The 15,913-nt window shown below is 34.6% G+C and overlaps 2 protein-coding genes across 2 annotated transcripts; one reads left to right on the top strand and one right to left on the bottom strand.

Moving 5' to 3' along the window:
* Positions 1-2,857: 2,857 nt before the first annotated feature.
* On the bottom strand, positions 2,858-9,834 carry lama (phospholipase B domain containing lamina ancestor). Its single transcript, XM_029309790.2, has 7 exons — positions 9,526-9,834; positions 7,050-7,307; positions 6,769-6,918; positions 6,127-6,373; positions 5,583-5,839; positions 4,322-4,556; positions 2,858-4,156 (listed from the first exon to the last, which is right to left on the bottom strand). The coding sequence occupies exons 2-7, from the start codon at positions 7,163-7,165 to the stop codon at positions 3,515-3,517; spliced, it is 1,647 nt and encodes a 548-aa protein (XP_029165623.1). The 5' UTR covers positions 7,166-7,307; positions 9,526-9,834; the 3' UTR covers positions 2,858-3,514.
* A 1,179-nt stretch (positions 9,835-11,013) lies between these two features.
* Positions 11,014-15,759, top strand: Tbh (tyramine beta hydroxylase). Its single transcript, XM_029309789.2, has 10 exons — positions 11,014-11,978; positions 12,063-12,216; positions 12,306-12,452; positions 12,694-12,941; positions 13,172-13,325; positions 13,609-13,872; positions 13,954-14,184; positions 14,445-14,573; positions 14,696-14,870; positions 15,135-15,759. Exons 1-10 carry the CDS (start codon positions 11,839-11,841, stop codon positions 15,278-15,280), a joined length of 1,788 nt encoding a protein of 595 aa, XP_029165622.1. The 5' UTR covers positions 11,014-11,838; the 3' UTR covers positions 15,281-15,759.
* Positions 15,760-15,913: the final 154 nt, after the last annotated feature.

The following is a 15,913-nucleotide window of genomic DNA, read 5'->3' as shown; positions in this document are numbered from 1 at the left end:
TGGAGGAGGAGAAGGGGGTGGTCCATATGTTGGTGGCGGTGGCGGTGGTGGTGGAGGAGGAGAAGGGGGGTGGTCCATATGTTGGTGGCGGTGGCGGTGGTGGATGGAGGAGGAGAAGGGGGTGGTCCATATGTTGGTGGCGGTGGTGGTGGTGGTGGTGGTGGTGGCGGTGGCGGTGGTGGTGGCGGTGGTGGTGGCGGTGGTGGCGGCGGCGGCGGCGGCGGGGCGGTGGCGGCGGTGGCGGTGGCGAAGGAGGAGGTATGTATGTTGGTGGAGGGGGTGGTGGCGGTGGAGGGGGAGGTGGTGGTGGTGGTGGCGGCGGAGGAGGGGGAGGTGGTGGTGGTGGTGGCGGAGGAGGAGGTGGTGGTGGTGGCGGAGGAGGTGGCGGTGGTGGTGGTGGAATGTAAGTCGGTGGTGGTGGCGGGGGCGGGGGCGGTGGCGGCGGCGGCGGCGGCGGCGGTGGCGGTGGCGGTGGCGGTGGTGGTGGTGGTGGTGGTGGTGGTGGTGGTGGTGGTGGTGGTGGTGGTGGTGGTGGTGGTGGTGGAGGGTAAGAGTAACTAGGTGGGGATGGTGGTGGTGGTGGTGGTGGTGGTGGTGGTGGTGGTGGTGGTGGTGGTGGTGGTGGTGGTGGTGGAGTAGGGTAAGAGTAACTAGGTGGGGATGGTGGTGGTGGTGGTGGTGGTGGTGGCGGCGGCGGCGGCGGAGGTGGAGGCGGCGGCGGCGGCGGCGGCGGAGGTGGAGGCGGCGGCGGCGGAGGGGGTGGAGGTGGTGTAGGGTAAGAATAACTAGGTGGTGATGGTGGAGGTGGCGGAGGTGGTGGTGGCGGAGGCGGAGGGGGTGGCGGCGGCGGTGGAGGTGGTGGTGGAGGTGGTGGTGGTGCAGGATAAGAATAACTAGGTGGGGATGGTGGTGGTGGCGGAGGTGGACGCGGAGGGAATGGCGACGGCGGTGGAGATGGTGGTGGTGCAGGATAAGAATAACTAGGTGGGGATGGCGGAGGGGGTGGCGGTGGTGGTGGTGGTGGTGGCGGCGGCGGCGGCGGCGGCGGTGGCGGTGGTGGTGGCGGTGGTGGTGGTGGCGGTGGCGGTGGCGGAAGTGATGGTGGTGGTGCAGGGTAAGAATAACTAGGTAGAGATGGCGGTGGCGGAGGTGGTGGAGGTGGTGGTGGCGGCGGAGGAGGTGGTGGAGGAGGTATTCGAGAAGGAGGTGGTGGTGGAGGAGGTGGTCGAGAAGGAGGTGGTATGTATGTCGGTCGAGGGGGTGGCGGTGGAGGTGGAGGTGGAGGTGGAGGTGGAGGTGGAGGTGGAGGTGGAGGTGGAGGTGGAGGTGGAGGTGGAGGTGGAGGTGGCGGTGGCGGTGGCGGTGGCGGTGGCGGTGGCGGTGGCGGTGGCGGTGGAGCAGGGTAAGAATAACTAGGTTGAGATGCTGGATATCCTTGTTGACTGCCTCTTTCCGTTGGTAACGAAAAGGGCACGCTAGGTCGTTGATAAGAGTATCCTGCTTGGCGAACGACGCGCGACCAATGTGCGTCGACGCAATGGATCACCAATAAGCTGTATATTACCTAAGAATTATAAGAGTATGTTGTAATATTGGAATGGAAGAATGTTATGGTATAGCAATACTAAAACAACTTACCCATTTTGATGACAGCATAAGCATTTCGTGTATGCTAGCGGGTGCTACAAGAGAGTCGCTTTTATACAAATGTTTTGCATTGTCTGATTTATTTTTTATGCTCTACCTGATGACATTTAATTCATTTAATAGTATTCCATTAACTCAAGTGGTAGTTACAGCTTATTAAATCTTGTATTACATTTACCGCGAAATTGCAGATTTTAAGTAGGACGATGTTGAATTTCTTTTTCTTTTTACAAGAAAGATTCATTTCAACTTGATGTGTTGAAATAAAGCTACTATTTAGCTAGAATAATATAAGTATAGAATGCACAAGTATTTTTTTCGTTTCATAATCATTTAGACATTTTATTAATTTTTATATACACAAATGTGCAGAGTGATACAAATCATATAATATTATAAGTTCAGACATATATATGTATTTATCACGTTTAAAAATTTTAAATAATATTAATAGATGAATAATTTAGATATTATGTGTCGACATATTAGACTATTCTTCTCTAATTTATAAATTAACGAGCTTATTTATTCATTTAATTTATATGTAGACTATTCTTTTGATGACATTATTTTCTTATATTATTATATGCATTTTACATATGGTACTACATAAATAGTACCATATGTTATTATACAAACAGTATCATATGGTATTGCTAAAATAATATTGATAAAATATTCTCTTCATACCTGTATTTTTTAATATCGCATATTTTGCTTTTAAATATAATTATTTAAAGAAGAAACTATATGTTTTTGGCATGGCTGTTATTTATTGCAAAAACTCAATTAAAATGCAGACAAATAATAAGTTAGTATATAATGAGAGAAAAAGACTTCTGAAAATAGTTATCCCAAAAGTAGAAGTGGCAGAGTTGCAAGATTATAATAATATGCGCACATTGCGCTTATCCTATTTGTGATTATTCTTTGGGAGCACATATTTGAAAAATTATTTTAAAATAATATATACTTAAAAAATATCAATAATTAATTAAATTTAAAAAAATTGAATTTCAATATTAAACATTACTTATTTCCAAAAATAGAAAAAAGATTACATTAATAAGATATGTGCGCAATTATTTTTATTTGCTATTTGAAATAATAAGAAAAATCGAAATATATTTAACGTTTGTCTTTTTATTTGTGAACGAGTAGGATAAATAGAGTGGAAATAATAAGGGTTGGAAATAAGTATTTCATTACATCAATTTTTTTGTTTTATTTTTCAGAAATTTTACATGGTAGGTGGCTGACATATGAACCAGCTGTTTTTTACAAGTATAAAAAATATTGAGTCATAAGAACATCGAAAATAGAAAATTATCTCTATATAATCAATAGATCATCAATTGTTAACAATTTCCTTTTGTATGCGTGAGATTTATTTTTAAATTCTATAATTTTTACTTGATTATAATTTTTATATAATTTTTGTTGTAAATTTTTTATCGAAGTGATTAATTTGCTTGCATTTTATTAATCAATTTTCTGGAATTTATGGAATTTAGACAGTTATATTTCTTTCATAATTACTAACATTATTTTTCAACTAAAATTGTAAAACAATAATTTGAAAAAAGCAAACGTTGCCTTAATAATAATTTTGTTGAAAAGCTGATGATATTATTTTTCTCTTTAAATTTTATATATTTATAAAAATAAAGTGCGCTTCAAATATATTTGTTTTTGTACAATCCAATATCATAGACATTTTATAATATTCTGAACTTGCGTTCTAAAAGTTATCGAACTCAATGAAATTTTACATTAGACTTGTTTTACAACTCGTTCAAATCACAGATTTAATTGGATAAATTCTAGTTTAATTTGATTTAATGTCGCTTTTGAAGATAAAAATGATTCAGAGCCAAATCCATAGAGGAGTAACGCTATCGAAATTGAAAAGATCGGGCTGGCCGACGTGCGAGACATTGGGAAAAGTTTTCGACCATTGGAAGAATGGTTGGGAGCCTAGTGTGCTTGGTCCAGAAATGGCTTCGAAGGTTTCTATACCGTTTATGTCAGCCAACACGATCTTTGCATCAATTACACCAAATGGTTGAGTTACTTCTTTAAGATCTCCTCTATAAGTCGTAATCCACGCCTGTTCCTCGTTTTCGGTGGTAGGTGTCTCGTGATTGTATCCTCGCATGAGCCTCCTAAACTGCTCCATTGTAGTGACGTTTGTTTGTAATCTCGCATTCAGCTCGCTCTTTGCCATCTCATAAGAATTTTCATCGGTCTCGTTGAACGTTATATCGTTTTTGTACAGATTACTAGTGCTCCAAACGGCACCGGTGATGGCAAAGTGTTTGTTGATAAGTCTTTTACGAATGATTCCCGGCATTTGTTTGATAAGCCAAATAGTACCAAAGCGTGGTTCTAAAGTGATCCATTGCCACCCTACATCGACATCATTATCATTCAGAAATATGTCATCAAACCAGTGTTGCCCGTTAGTCTTCAGACGATTCGCCGTCATTACCTTCACGGATGACATCACCTGTTGAGTAAAAAAATAAATGCAATCTCTTGATTTTTAATATACCCCAATTAAAGTCAATAAAAGAACGGATCTAAAATTGTATGAAATTTTATCGTAAATTATCGTTTCAGACATTTGGAATGAATTAAAAATTTATAGAGATCAAAGTGAAGTTTTGCTCACCTGATGTTTTGCATTTGTAAAATTCAACAGACTGCGCTTAGTGACTGTCCACGGCGTCCCGGCAACAATTAATTCATGATTCTGACCTTGGATTAAATAAAATTCATCATGGGACGACAGAGCACCAGGATAAGATGACATTACGATGGATCTGCCTGGCACTAGTGCAGAAGTCTTTGGTAATACGTGGTAACCAAAAGTGTATTTTTTTAACAGTCTCAGCATCTTACCGTACCTGTAAGAGAAGAAATGGCTCACAATATATCAAAGGTAATCAAGCAATTAATTTATTGATATTAATACACGATAGTATACTCACACTTCTTATCCTTGCAGCGAATAAATATGGAAATTATGAATTATTCTTAAATATTTATTCTTAAATTCTAGTGTAAATATATTAATTTCTATTACATGCACATACCTATACATGTTTTAACATCTGTTTTAAATAAATTTTATATTCATATAAAATTAAAATAAATTAAATCAACAGACAAGATATATATTTACTTTTACAAAAACTTTTTTAGTAGTAGATAATTTCATTTTATACTTTTAATTTTTTTGGTGATAATTTATGAAGCAATTAAAAGTAATTAATTCATATTATAATTCATATCAATTCATTATTGCACATTTAATTCACACGTATAATACATAGATATAATAATAAAATTTCTTTAAAATATTATTTTATATTCTTTCTTATGCGGTAATAATTTACTTACAGGTTTTAATGTTATTATTTTTATAATTTTTTAAAAGACTATTTTTAAATAACAAGATTAAATTTTTATTAAACTCAAAATTTAATTAAAGAGCTTAAATTGATAGAAAATAATAATTAAATGTAATATAATTATTATGATGTAATAAAAGTGATAATTAAATTACCGTTAATAAATTATAAAAGTTATATGTATTTAGAAATCAATAATTAGAGTATAAAGATTTAAAAAAGTATAAAGAATTAAATAAATTTTGAATATGATATCCTTTTAATATCTCTGTCAGAATCATAATAGGAATCATAATTACATTAAAATATTCTTAAGAAAACGTTTATGACACAATAGTAAGAAATTTTCGCCATGTTCTGTTGTCTGAATATAAACATTAATTATTTACGCAATATTTCTAAGATGTTTCTCTCTAAGATGTATATATCTAAATACTTGTGGGATGAATATTTCTAGGATGTATTTCCAAAATAATTTATTTTATAATGTAATATTTCTAAAAAATAACTACTACTTACGGTGCAATGGTTGTGTGCCCAATAGCTATCAATGGCTCTAGTCCTTCGCGAGGTAGACTTTTAAGGAAAATCATGCCTTTGGTGAATTTGCTTTGAGAATCGGAATCATTTAGCATTTGCTCGAGATCCGGTAGATCTGCAGCCATTGCCAGTAAGAGGAAATGTTCCGTGTCCATTTTTACTGTCTGTCGACTACGACGAACCGCATATTTCCAACCAGCCTCCAGACCGTCCAATTGAATATAGAATAGTCGTACCTGACGAAAGACGTGTAAATGTTTTCGAATTCGTGAAAATAAATTTCAAATATTTTATTTGATTCATGTCAATCGAGACATTCGCTTTCATTAATTATTGGCTGGTCTCTTTTTATTATAAAAAACAATAAAAATAAAGAAAAAAATGAATATATATAATTATTAAAAAATTTCAGCACAAAGAAAAATAAGTCTATTAAGTAAACATTTCGTTGATATTTCAGAAAATAATTTAAATATTTATTGTAGCATATTAAAAATTTCAAGTATTATTTTTTTCAATTTACCATATGCCAAAATGGATCTCTAGCTGCCAAAAGTTCAGCACGTTCGCGAATGATAACGGTGTTTTTGCGAAAGAATTCCATCAATTTTGAACACTCGAAAGTCTTTTTCTCGCAAACGACGTTGATAGTATTGTACCAATGATGATAGATCAATTGCCACGTTAAGCTACCTTCCAACAAACCGGCTGCGTAAGCTTGTACGGAGTCAGGATATTTGGATGATGTTTCTATTTCGATGCTGGACCATCTGAAATGTATCGTGATTCGTCATGCTTGTTTTAATTTTTCCATATCACAATATCTATAAAATATTCTGATTTGGCGTGGTATGAGCTTCATAGATTTTAAGATTTATACGTTAAAAAATATTTTTTATAAGATTAATTATAGAATATAAATAACGTAATAAAATTGCATTTTATTATTAGAATCTATCCAATCATTTTAATCCAAGAAAATTAGAACTTATTAAGATCGTGTTTTTTATGTATAGAAATAAATCACTAAGTATGCTACTTTATAAACGTTTAAAGATACGTTTAAAGATAGCCTGCTTCAGGGTTCGTGTACTTTAACGGCGCCGGGAATATCTCAAAAGAGACACGGACTGTAGATTTTCTCTATTTAATGACATTGACCTACCCGGATTCGAAGATGCTGGTCTTGTAGTAGGCACGGGCGACATTCAATTGCACGTTGGCGAGGTCGTTGCCTTGGCCCCAAAACTCAATGTGATATCCTCCCTTGTGATTCCACGACACAGTAGCCGAATAGATTCCATCTTTCTCAACACTAATGCAAAAACATTAATGGAAATTTTATTATAAAAATTTTGTTGGCAAAAATTTTATTTATTTATTTTGTAATATTCAACGTTATTTTTTGTTCAGGTTTGACGACGTAATTGAAACAATTTTACTTACTGTAAAAAATCGAATTCACTAAGGATGATCACGCCGATGCCCATGAGAACAACGGCTATAAGGATGTAGCTGGAAATGCGCGTCTGCAGCCACGAGGCTCCGACCACCTTCAGCATGGCTCATAGGTAAGCTGCACACCTTATGTACAAAAAAAGAATGGCACGAAGAGTTATCAACCCATTGATTATCGACGCCTGATCTGCCACAGGTTTTCGATGATACTTCTTTTCAAGGACCTACAGCTTTGTCTTCGAATTTCTGTAACAATGTATTGAAAAACTGATTGACCTCATTCTTTTGAAATTATACTTTCATCTTGCAAGTGCATGAAAATAAAAGATAAAAGTTTAATAAAGTAAGTATAAAGTCATTCATTTAAAAGATAAGAAAGTGCTATCGAATTAGTTATTTGCAAATCGAAGATGAAGGCTAAGATTTTGACTGCTTAGTTATCACTTCCGATTAGACTTCTCTGGAGAATATCATCGTCCATTTATTAATTTTATCAACTTTACACATTGCGTAATTGCTTATCTCTGTTCAAGGTTTTAGCTTCCGAGATTCCTTGTGAAATGTGATATGTATGCATGTGATATAAACATTTTTTTACACAACTTGCAACTTTCCACTAATGAAGCAATCGCGTTTAACGGTAAATGTTAAATATAATTACGAATGTTCATAAAGAGTTAACTATTTTTTTTATTTTTTTAAATTTATATATAATACATATTATTATAATTATATATATACATAAGAGAAATCTAGTAATATATGAGAATTTAATGTTTAGCGAAAATTGAAAAAAATGTGTAGAACGTGAAAAAAATTCTGATAAATATTCAAAAATAAGAATATTCAGGAATGATAAAAATAGTAATTTTTCGTTTATATTTTGTCGTGAATGAGATAATATCGTCTTCCCTCAAAGTGTCATAATTTGCCACTTACGAAACACTGCAAATAGTTCGCGCGTTATTTGCGACACTTATTGTTTTTTTTACGACATATTGTAATGACTTTGACATAAAGATCAAAGAATATTTGCAAAAAGTTACATAAAAATCGACAGATTTTATTTCTATAAGTAACATATACTATATCGCAAGGCACAGTTCTTACTGCATATTTTTGTGCAACTGGAAGAGTTACTATAATTAGCAACGACGAAGTGCGTTTTGTGTCAACTAATTTATCAAAAAATAACAAATAAAAGAGTAAATATTTAATCAATCTCTCTGCGATTTAATTGACTGCTACGAGTAAAGTTCTCTGTAATGTGTTATATATTTAGAAAGTTATAACGGACAAAAGATTTATGTTTCGCGGAATGCAAGAATGGTCAAGTTCAGCAACTTTCGTTATTTCTGATATCGTCAGAAAAGAACTTATGCTTATCGCAGTAGCTTATTAAACATTTAATTTTTCCGCTATAGTGAAGAAAGTTTCTATGTATATAAATTTTTAAATATTTATTGTTTTTTTATTTTTAATAATTACATATATATTATATTATATTATTATTAATAATTATTTTTATATTGTATTTTACATTATCTAAAAATTATATGTTGATTACTTCCGTTGCTAATTACTCGAAAATTAATAATATCGCGATATTTTCATTACTTGGCCTTATCTTAAAATGGAGTTAAGAGTCAAAACTTTATTTTTTTCTATTCAAAGTTAATTGTAAAAGTCATATCTGTGTAATATCTTTTGAAATTATCTCTTGGACTTGTCTCATTATATTTAAAGGAAACATCAATATCTCGATTTCTCTTATTCTATTGCTTTTTCCGACATATAACTTTAATTTCCGTAGAAACTTTCAAAAAATTTCGATATTTTACATATTTTTATATGCCTGAATCATTGGAATTCTAGTTATCAATGAAAAACTTGTGGTTATGAATCATCAGTCTTTACTTTAACAGATAAAGTAAACTGGAAGCATTATGTGTAAAAAAAAGTCACGTGAAGAATATGCTGATACATATTATGCATTGATACACATTATGCATTCATGTCTTCGACGCAGATACTAAAGTACACGGAATATCCGAAAGACAGCACAAGAAAAACTTGCAAGATTGCATTGAAAAATAAACATGCTCAAAATTGCAAGAATATTTTCTTAAATTTGAATTTAAGTAAAATTTTCATTTGCAGAATTATAAAAGATTGACAAATTTTCAATCGCGATAAGCAGACACGTACATTTTTCATCACGAAACGTTTCAATTGCTAGATATGGAGGAAGAGACTAGAGAAACTTTTCACTGTTAGATTTCGTCCAAAACCGGTTTGAGAGGGTTTAATTTCTCCCATATAAAATTAGATGAAGAATATATCTGGTTTCGGATTCTAAGGATTACTTTCGCGCGTCTTTGGCTCGGAAATCGAACCCTTACGCCGATCTCGCTGCATTTCTTCGGATGCACGTGGCTCTCGCGTGATTCAGTCGCTCACTCACCCTGGATGAAATTTGGCAGTTTGTGAATTGCAGCGCGTCGTACACAGGTAACAGATGGGTCATCGAGCACAGATTACATTCCTCATACATATATGTGGATATATATGCTCCAGGACTGGTTGCTCCGATACTCCAATCCAAGCATGAGCGCTGGTTTATACCGACTGACTCGTCGCCAGCTAGCCGTCAGCAGTTTCCGTGCCGTTCCCTTTCCTCTTCACTCTTGTCATCATCATCATTTGTGGTCCCCACTACCATGATCGTCGCGCCACGTCATTGTCCCTACTTCGAAATCGAAGCGACGAAGTTGAAGTATAGGGTATTGCAAGAAAGAAGTCGGAAATATACCTAGAAAAGCCGGAAATATACATGAGACGTCTTCGACAATTTTAATCAATTACTGAATAATCGTATCTTTTCAACTAAATTCAGTACATTTATTTTTTATAGGGAAATGATGACTTATTTACCGCGAATGACGCAACTTTATTATGATTAATTGATTCCAATTAAGTTTAATCGTTGCGCGAGGACAGCTGCAGGCGCCTATAATGATGAAGTTATTAATGATAATCAACAAAATATGTTTGGAATGTAGATCATCCTGCCAATGATGCTGATCATAATTAATATATCTAAACTCTTAAAAAAGCGCTCATTTTTCCAATGCAGCACATTGTAATTTAAAAAGTTAATTTTACTTTTTATTAGAAATTCTTCAGCATAGCTTTGTAAAGAGTTATTACACAATATTAACATATATTTAACATATAATTGTCAAAGGCGACGTATCATTTTATACGTATTTAAACACTCTTGTAACGTGAAACAATTGGAATTACAACCCTTTTGAAATGCAATACTTTATACTCAACGATCTATAGTGACAGTTTCTTTATGTGGAAATTCGCATGTTTTCGCTGATCTATTGCTTACGCTATTCTACAAATATAGGTGTACGTATTTAGTTAGAGCGAAAAATATTCTTGCACGTCTCGCGATCGGTATTTCTGCAATTCGTCTACCTCACACGAGAATTGTTTTGCGCGTTAATAACGCGCAATAAGGAGTCCCCGGGCGTAATAAGTGTTCTGCGGTATTTCCTGATTGCAGTCCGGTCGCGAGGCACGCGCCACGAATGGAATGCAATATATTCCTCGCAAAAATATTCTATTATTAAGATGCTCTCCTTTTCTCCGCATGAATAGAGCATTCTGAAATGCCCTAATCTTAACTTTAATCGCGATTCACTCTTTGATCTATTCGGAGTGTAATCTTTCTTTTATTATTTTATCTATACTTTTTTAGTAGTATTTATACCATAGACTTCTATATAGAAGCCTGTGACTTATATATATTAAATATAGAAGTCTGTGATTTATACATAGCATACATTTAAATGATGAATATATTTACTACTATGTCATAAATAGTAAGGATATATTTGCAACTTTCTTAATTATGTATATGATTGAACATTAAAGACTGTTTTTGTACAATTCTCCGAAAGTTTCAAGATATTTTATATACTTTGAAATATTTCACACAAATTGGCAATCTACGATATTTAATTTCTCCGTCTTCATTAGCAAACTCATCAATTATTGGAAATTGTTTATTTCCTTTTAATCAATCTCAGATGAGATTATGTTCTATTTGATATTTGAATTATGAATGAATTTTTGTATGACTGAAAGAAGAAAAATTAGATTATGTCAAATGCAAACACTGTACACGAAAATTATATTCTGTGCTTTAGTTATTTAATTGCGCTATTTGATATTTTATTAATATATGAACACATTAGATAACACGAAATTAATTCCGCGAAACTTTGATGATAATAGGCAATATTAAAATCAAATTTAAATCAAATTGAATTATATATTTTCCTAACGATTTAAGAAAAATCCTCTGAGGATTTCCTTGAGCTAGTGGAAGGGAGTTTTGATTCCCGGATCAGTTTCCTCGAGTTTGCGCATTTGGCATCGATTCGCAAGCGCGGAACTCTGCAGAACATGAAAGTTCGCAGTCCAAGGATCAGTATAGATTCACCTTTCTCGCAGGCTTTTCGCGATACTGATCTTTCGAATAATTATACAAAGAGCTTTTAATATTCATTATATATAACTAAGAAAACTACAATATCTCAACAACTTGAAAATAATTTACCTGAAAAAGCGTGAGCGACTACTATTAATTTTACTCCGGCATTAAGATCCAGATTGATTTAATTCAAAATCCAAATTGAAGAAACGAATCGCTCGGCCAATTCACTCGGGTACTTTGAGGAAGGATTTAATCACATCAACGATGATATTTTTCCTATTGCTAGTCGCTCTCGTGGGTGTCCATTCGAGCTGGTCTCGGTATGATTCTTCGATTGTTGAAAATGTACCTGCAAGCGCGATCCACTCGGTTCCTCTCGGTTCGGAGGCGACTTTTTATTGGAAGTGCGTTTTCGAGCAAGATCGTCTTCGTCGTTGTAATCTTCAAGTGTCCATGGAAAAATGATACAGCATCGAATATACTTTCAGGGTGGATTTAATAAATCAGCTGGTGGTCGTAGAGATTCATTACGTCGGCAATGACAGCAGCTGGTTCGCGATCGGATTTTCCGACTACGGAGAACTGAAACCGGCCGATTACTGTGTCTTATGGCCCGACTGGCATAAACAGATTCATCTTCAAGTAAAATGAAATATTTAGTTATGTAAAACGTTAAATCATTGTGTACAACATATTGATCTACTGACCTCTCTTCTGCTAATAATTGACAGGATTCGTGGGTGGATTTCGATGGGAAATTACAACTGGACAACCAGCAGGACTGCAAAAACTTTGCGTGGAAAAGGCGCGGCAACGTCACAAAGTTCACCTTCATCCGCAAATTCGATACCTGCGACGATCACGATTATATTATTGAGGCAAGTGAAGCTTACTATAATTTTTGAAAGCTCGCAAATCTTTCGCAAAAGTTGAGGCATCTAAAATAAAAAAAAATTCGTGTAATGACTGTCGTATAAAAGTATTCGATAAAAGAATAAAAATTTTCAGTATTTTAATATATTAATAAGAAGACAAGGCAGTTTTTGAAATACTCTTAAATACATACCAGCTAAAGAATCCCTCTCTCTAAATATTAATTGTTTAAAATCGCGTTTCTAGAGAGGTACCACGCATCTCGTGTGGCTTCGCGGCCGTGGACCCTTGTCCTCTTTAACCGGGTTGGAGATTTCGGACGCAAAAGCCTCAGGCATGTCCCGTACGGAATTGCGCAGGGTGTCCCATAAGAAGCCGAAGTTTCCCGCGAATGCTTGGCAGCTCGATGTACTTGCCCATCGGGTCCAAGTGCCGAAGCAGGAGACCACCTATTGGTGTCACGTACATAAATTACCGTCAGTGTTGAAACAAAAGTGCGTACAAATTAAATATAAACATATTTTAATAAATTTATGAGAGATTTATAGATCACATACATGTTTCATCACTGCTACATCTTCCTTATTAGCTTTGAAATTCTGATCAGCTCGGAATCCGCTTAGATTTTGCATTAGTTTTTATCAATCAAAAATTAATACATATAATAATAAATATAAATATTCTTTTTTGTTGGATAATTATGAATATTCTTTTTTGTTGGTAGGCATCACATCTTACAATTCGGCCCCGCCATCCAATCGGGTAACGAACACATCGTACATCACATGGAAGTCTTTCATTGCGCTGGACCTGTGGATGTAGAAGTGCCTATATATGATGGGCCTTGTGACGGACTCGATAGACCAGCTAAGACTCAGGTATATTTATTCTTATTCTTTTGAAACGAGACTAACAAAACGAATAAAAAAACTCTTGTAATATTAAAAAAATTATGAGTGTTTAAATTATTTTATAAATATTTTTCGCTATTAATTACGAACAAATATTCAAAACTAGTATGTAATTTATATTTTCTGATTGCTCTGAATTTGTTTTTAAAAAAATTATAAAATATAATTAATTCTCAGTAGATTAAATGCTCTTTTTCAAGATTAAAAAATATGTCTTCGATTAAGCTCATTAATTTTTTGGTCCGTGTAGATCTGTAAAAAGGTGATGGCGGCGTGGGCGATGGGTGCCGATGCATTCGTATACCCGGAGGAAACTGGTCTGTCTATCGGCGGGGCCGATTTTAATCCGTATATTATGCTGGAGGTGCATTACAATAATCCGGAGCTACATCAGGGTGTCATCGATTCCTCTGGAATTCGATTTGTTCTCACCAAGTCTTTGAGAAAATACGATGCTGGTGTGATCGAACTTGGACTCGAATACACCGACAAAATGGCCATACCAGCGGGACAGGTAAAAAGATTTACAATAATAAGTACCTGGATTTGCAATATCTGTGATTATCAATTAATAAAATCTTATTAATTTCCTTAGGAAGCCTTTATGCTCTCCGGTCATTGTATTGCAGAATGCACCGGAGTCGGATTACCTCAAAGTGGTATAAATATTTTTGCCTCTCAGCTGCATACACATTTAACGGGCACGAAAGTCAGCACCCGTCATATAAGAGATGGTGAAGAGCTACCACCGTTGAACTATGACAATCATTATTCCACTCATTTTCAAGAGATCAGATTGCTACCGAAACCAGTGACCATTTTGCCTGTAAGAAAATAAACACTAAAAAAATAAATATAGAAATAAAACAGATATAATATGAATAAATAAATTCATATAAAAGTTAAAAACAAAAATAAAATTATAATAATTATTCCTTTTGCTAATTAGGAGCAAGCAACACCATAAAAAAACTTAATTTGACTAATTTTAAAACATAATACAATATGATAATGTTATGTAAGCGTTAATAATTTTGTTGCAATTAACAATTCTCCTTTTCTTTCTTCCAAATAAAATATTTGCAGGGGGATTCTTTGATAACTACATGTACGTACAACACTATGAAGAGAGATAATGTGACTCTTGGTGGTTTCGCTATTTCAGACGAGATGTGCGTTAATTACATTCATTATTATCCTAACGCGCTATTGGAGGTAAATTAAAATTATTAGCGAAATAAAAAAAGTAATAAAATAAATAAAAATAAAGTTATTCATTCGCATGAATCTATTATAAGAAAAAAATTTATATAATTATTTTATTCTGTGTTATTTAGGTATGCAAAAGCGCTATAAGCGACGACGCTCTACATACTTATTTCCGTTATATGCGAGAGTGGGAAAATCAAAACACTAACACGAACAAGGGTATTTCGGCGAATTACAAAAGCATCGAGTGGACTAAGGTCCGTGTGGAAGCTCTTCATGATCTCTATGAAGCTGCACCTTTAGGTTTGTAACTTAACAACTTTGTATTTAAACTTGAGTTTTCATGATTTTTAATTATTGTAATTAAGATTCATTAAGAGTTCTTTAATCTAATAATTTTTTATGTATTTTTTCGATGGCATGTGTTGTGATATGATAAAAAGTAAAATATAAAAGAGAATTTCTACTATTTTTAATATTGTTTTCAATCTTTAATCTTAATTTCTGTATTAAATTTCTAATCAATTAATTTTAGTCGATATAATTAATTTTTAATTGATTTACCAGGGATGCAGTGTAATAGCTCAGATGGCTCTCGATTGCCTGGCTCATGGGACAACATCGCGGCAACACCAGTTAGATTACCTTTGCCACCACCAGCCAGAGATTGTCTGGAACTTTCGCTTCAGCAAGAAATTTTGGATCAAATGTGAATGTTTTATTTCAAAATTTTATTGATTTGATTATTCAATGAATATTTCGAAGAACTTTCAAATAAGTAATTAAAATTTTAGACTTTCATCCGAAGCATATCAAATCTAATGCTACTTGCTAGAAAATTTTCGTGAAACCTCTCTTAAACATTTATTTTAGCTTGGTAATATATTCTTATGACAATATTCAATTATAAAAATAATAATATTGCAATAATTCAACAATAATTCTAATTTGTAATGGAACTTTAAGTTTTTACAATAATATAATATAACAAAGTGATAAATATAAGGCCAACTTATCGAGCTGAATATTCGAGATGTTCAGTCAACTACCATTTATTACATGTATAAATTATAAAACTACAGTCATTATATTAAAACTAACGCAAATTACAATCATTCTATAAACGTTTCGACCGCACGCGGTCTTCTTCAGTATAATTATTGAAATATAAATTCTTACAATTCACATAATATCGAAATTTAATTATAGTTATTCAGAATCAAGAGTTTTTGAGTAATTGTTGGTTTGTTATGTGTCATCCTTAATAACTGTTAATAAGTAGCAAAATTATCAAGAAGAACGATGATAGCGCCTACGGAACGGGTTAATTTCTCGCATATTAACGA

This window comes from Nylanderia fulva, unplaced genomic scaffold, assembly GCF_048542155.1.
Source record: "Nylanderia fulva isolate GAGA-0341 unplaced genomic scaffold, ASM4854215v1 Scaffold21, whole genome shotgun sequence".
Classification (NCBI taxonomy): Eukaryota; Metazoa; Arthropoda; class Insecta; order Hymenoptera; family Formicidae; genus Nylanderia; species Nylanderia fulva.
Note: the sequence above shows the minus strand (reverse complement) of the source record. Positions and strands in the feature narration are given on the sequence as shown.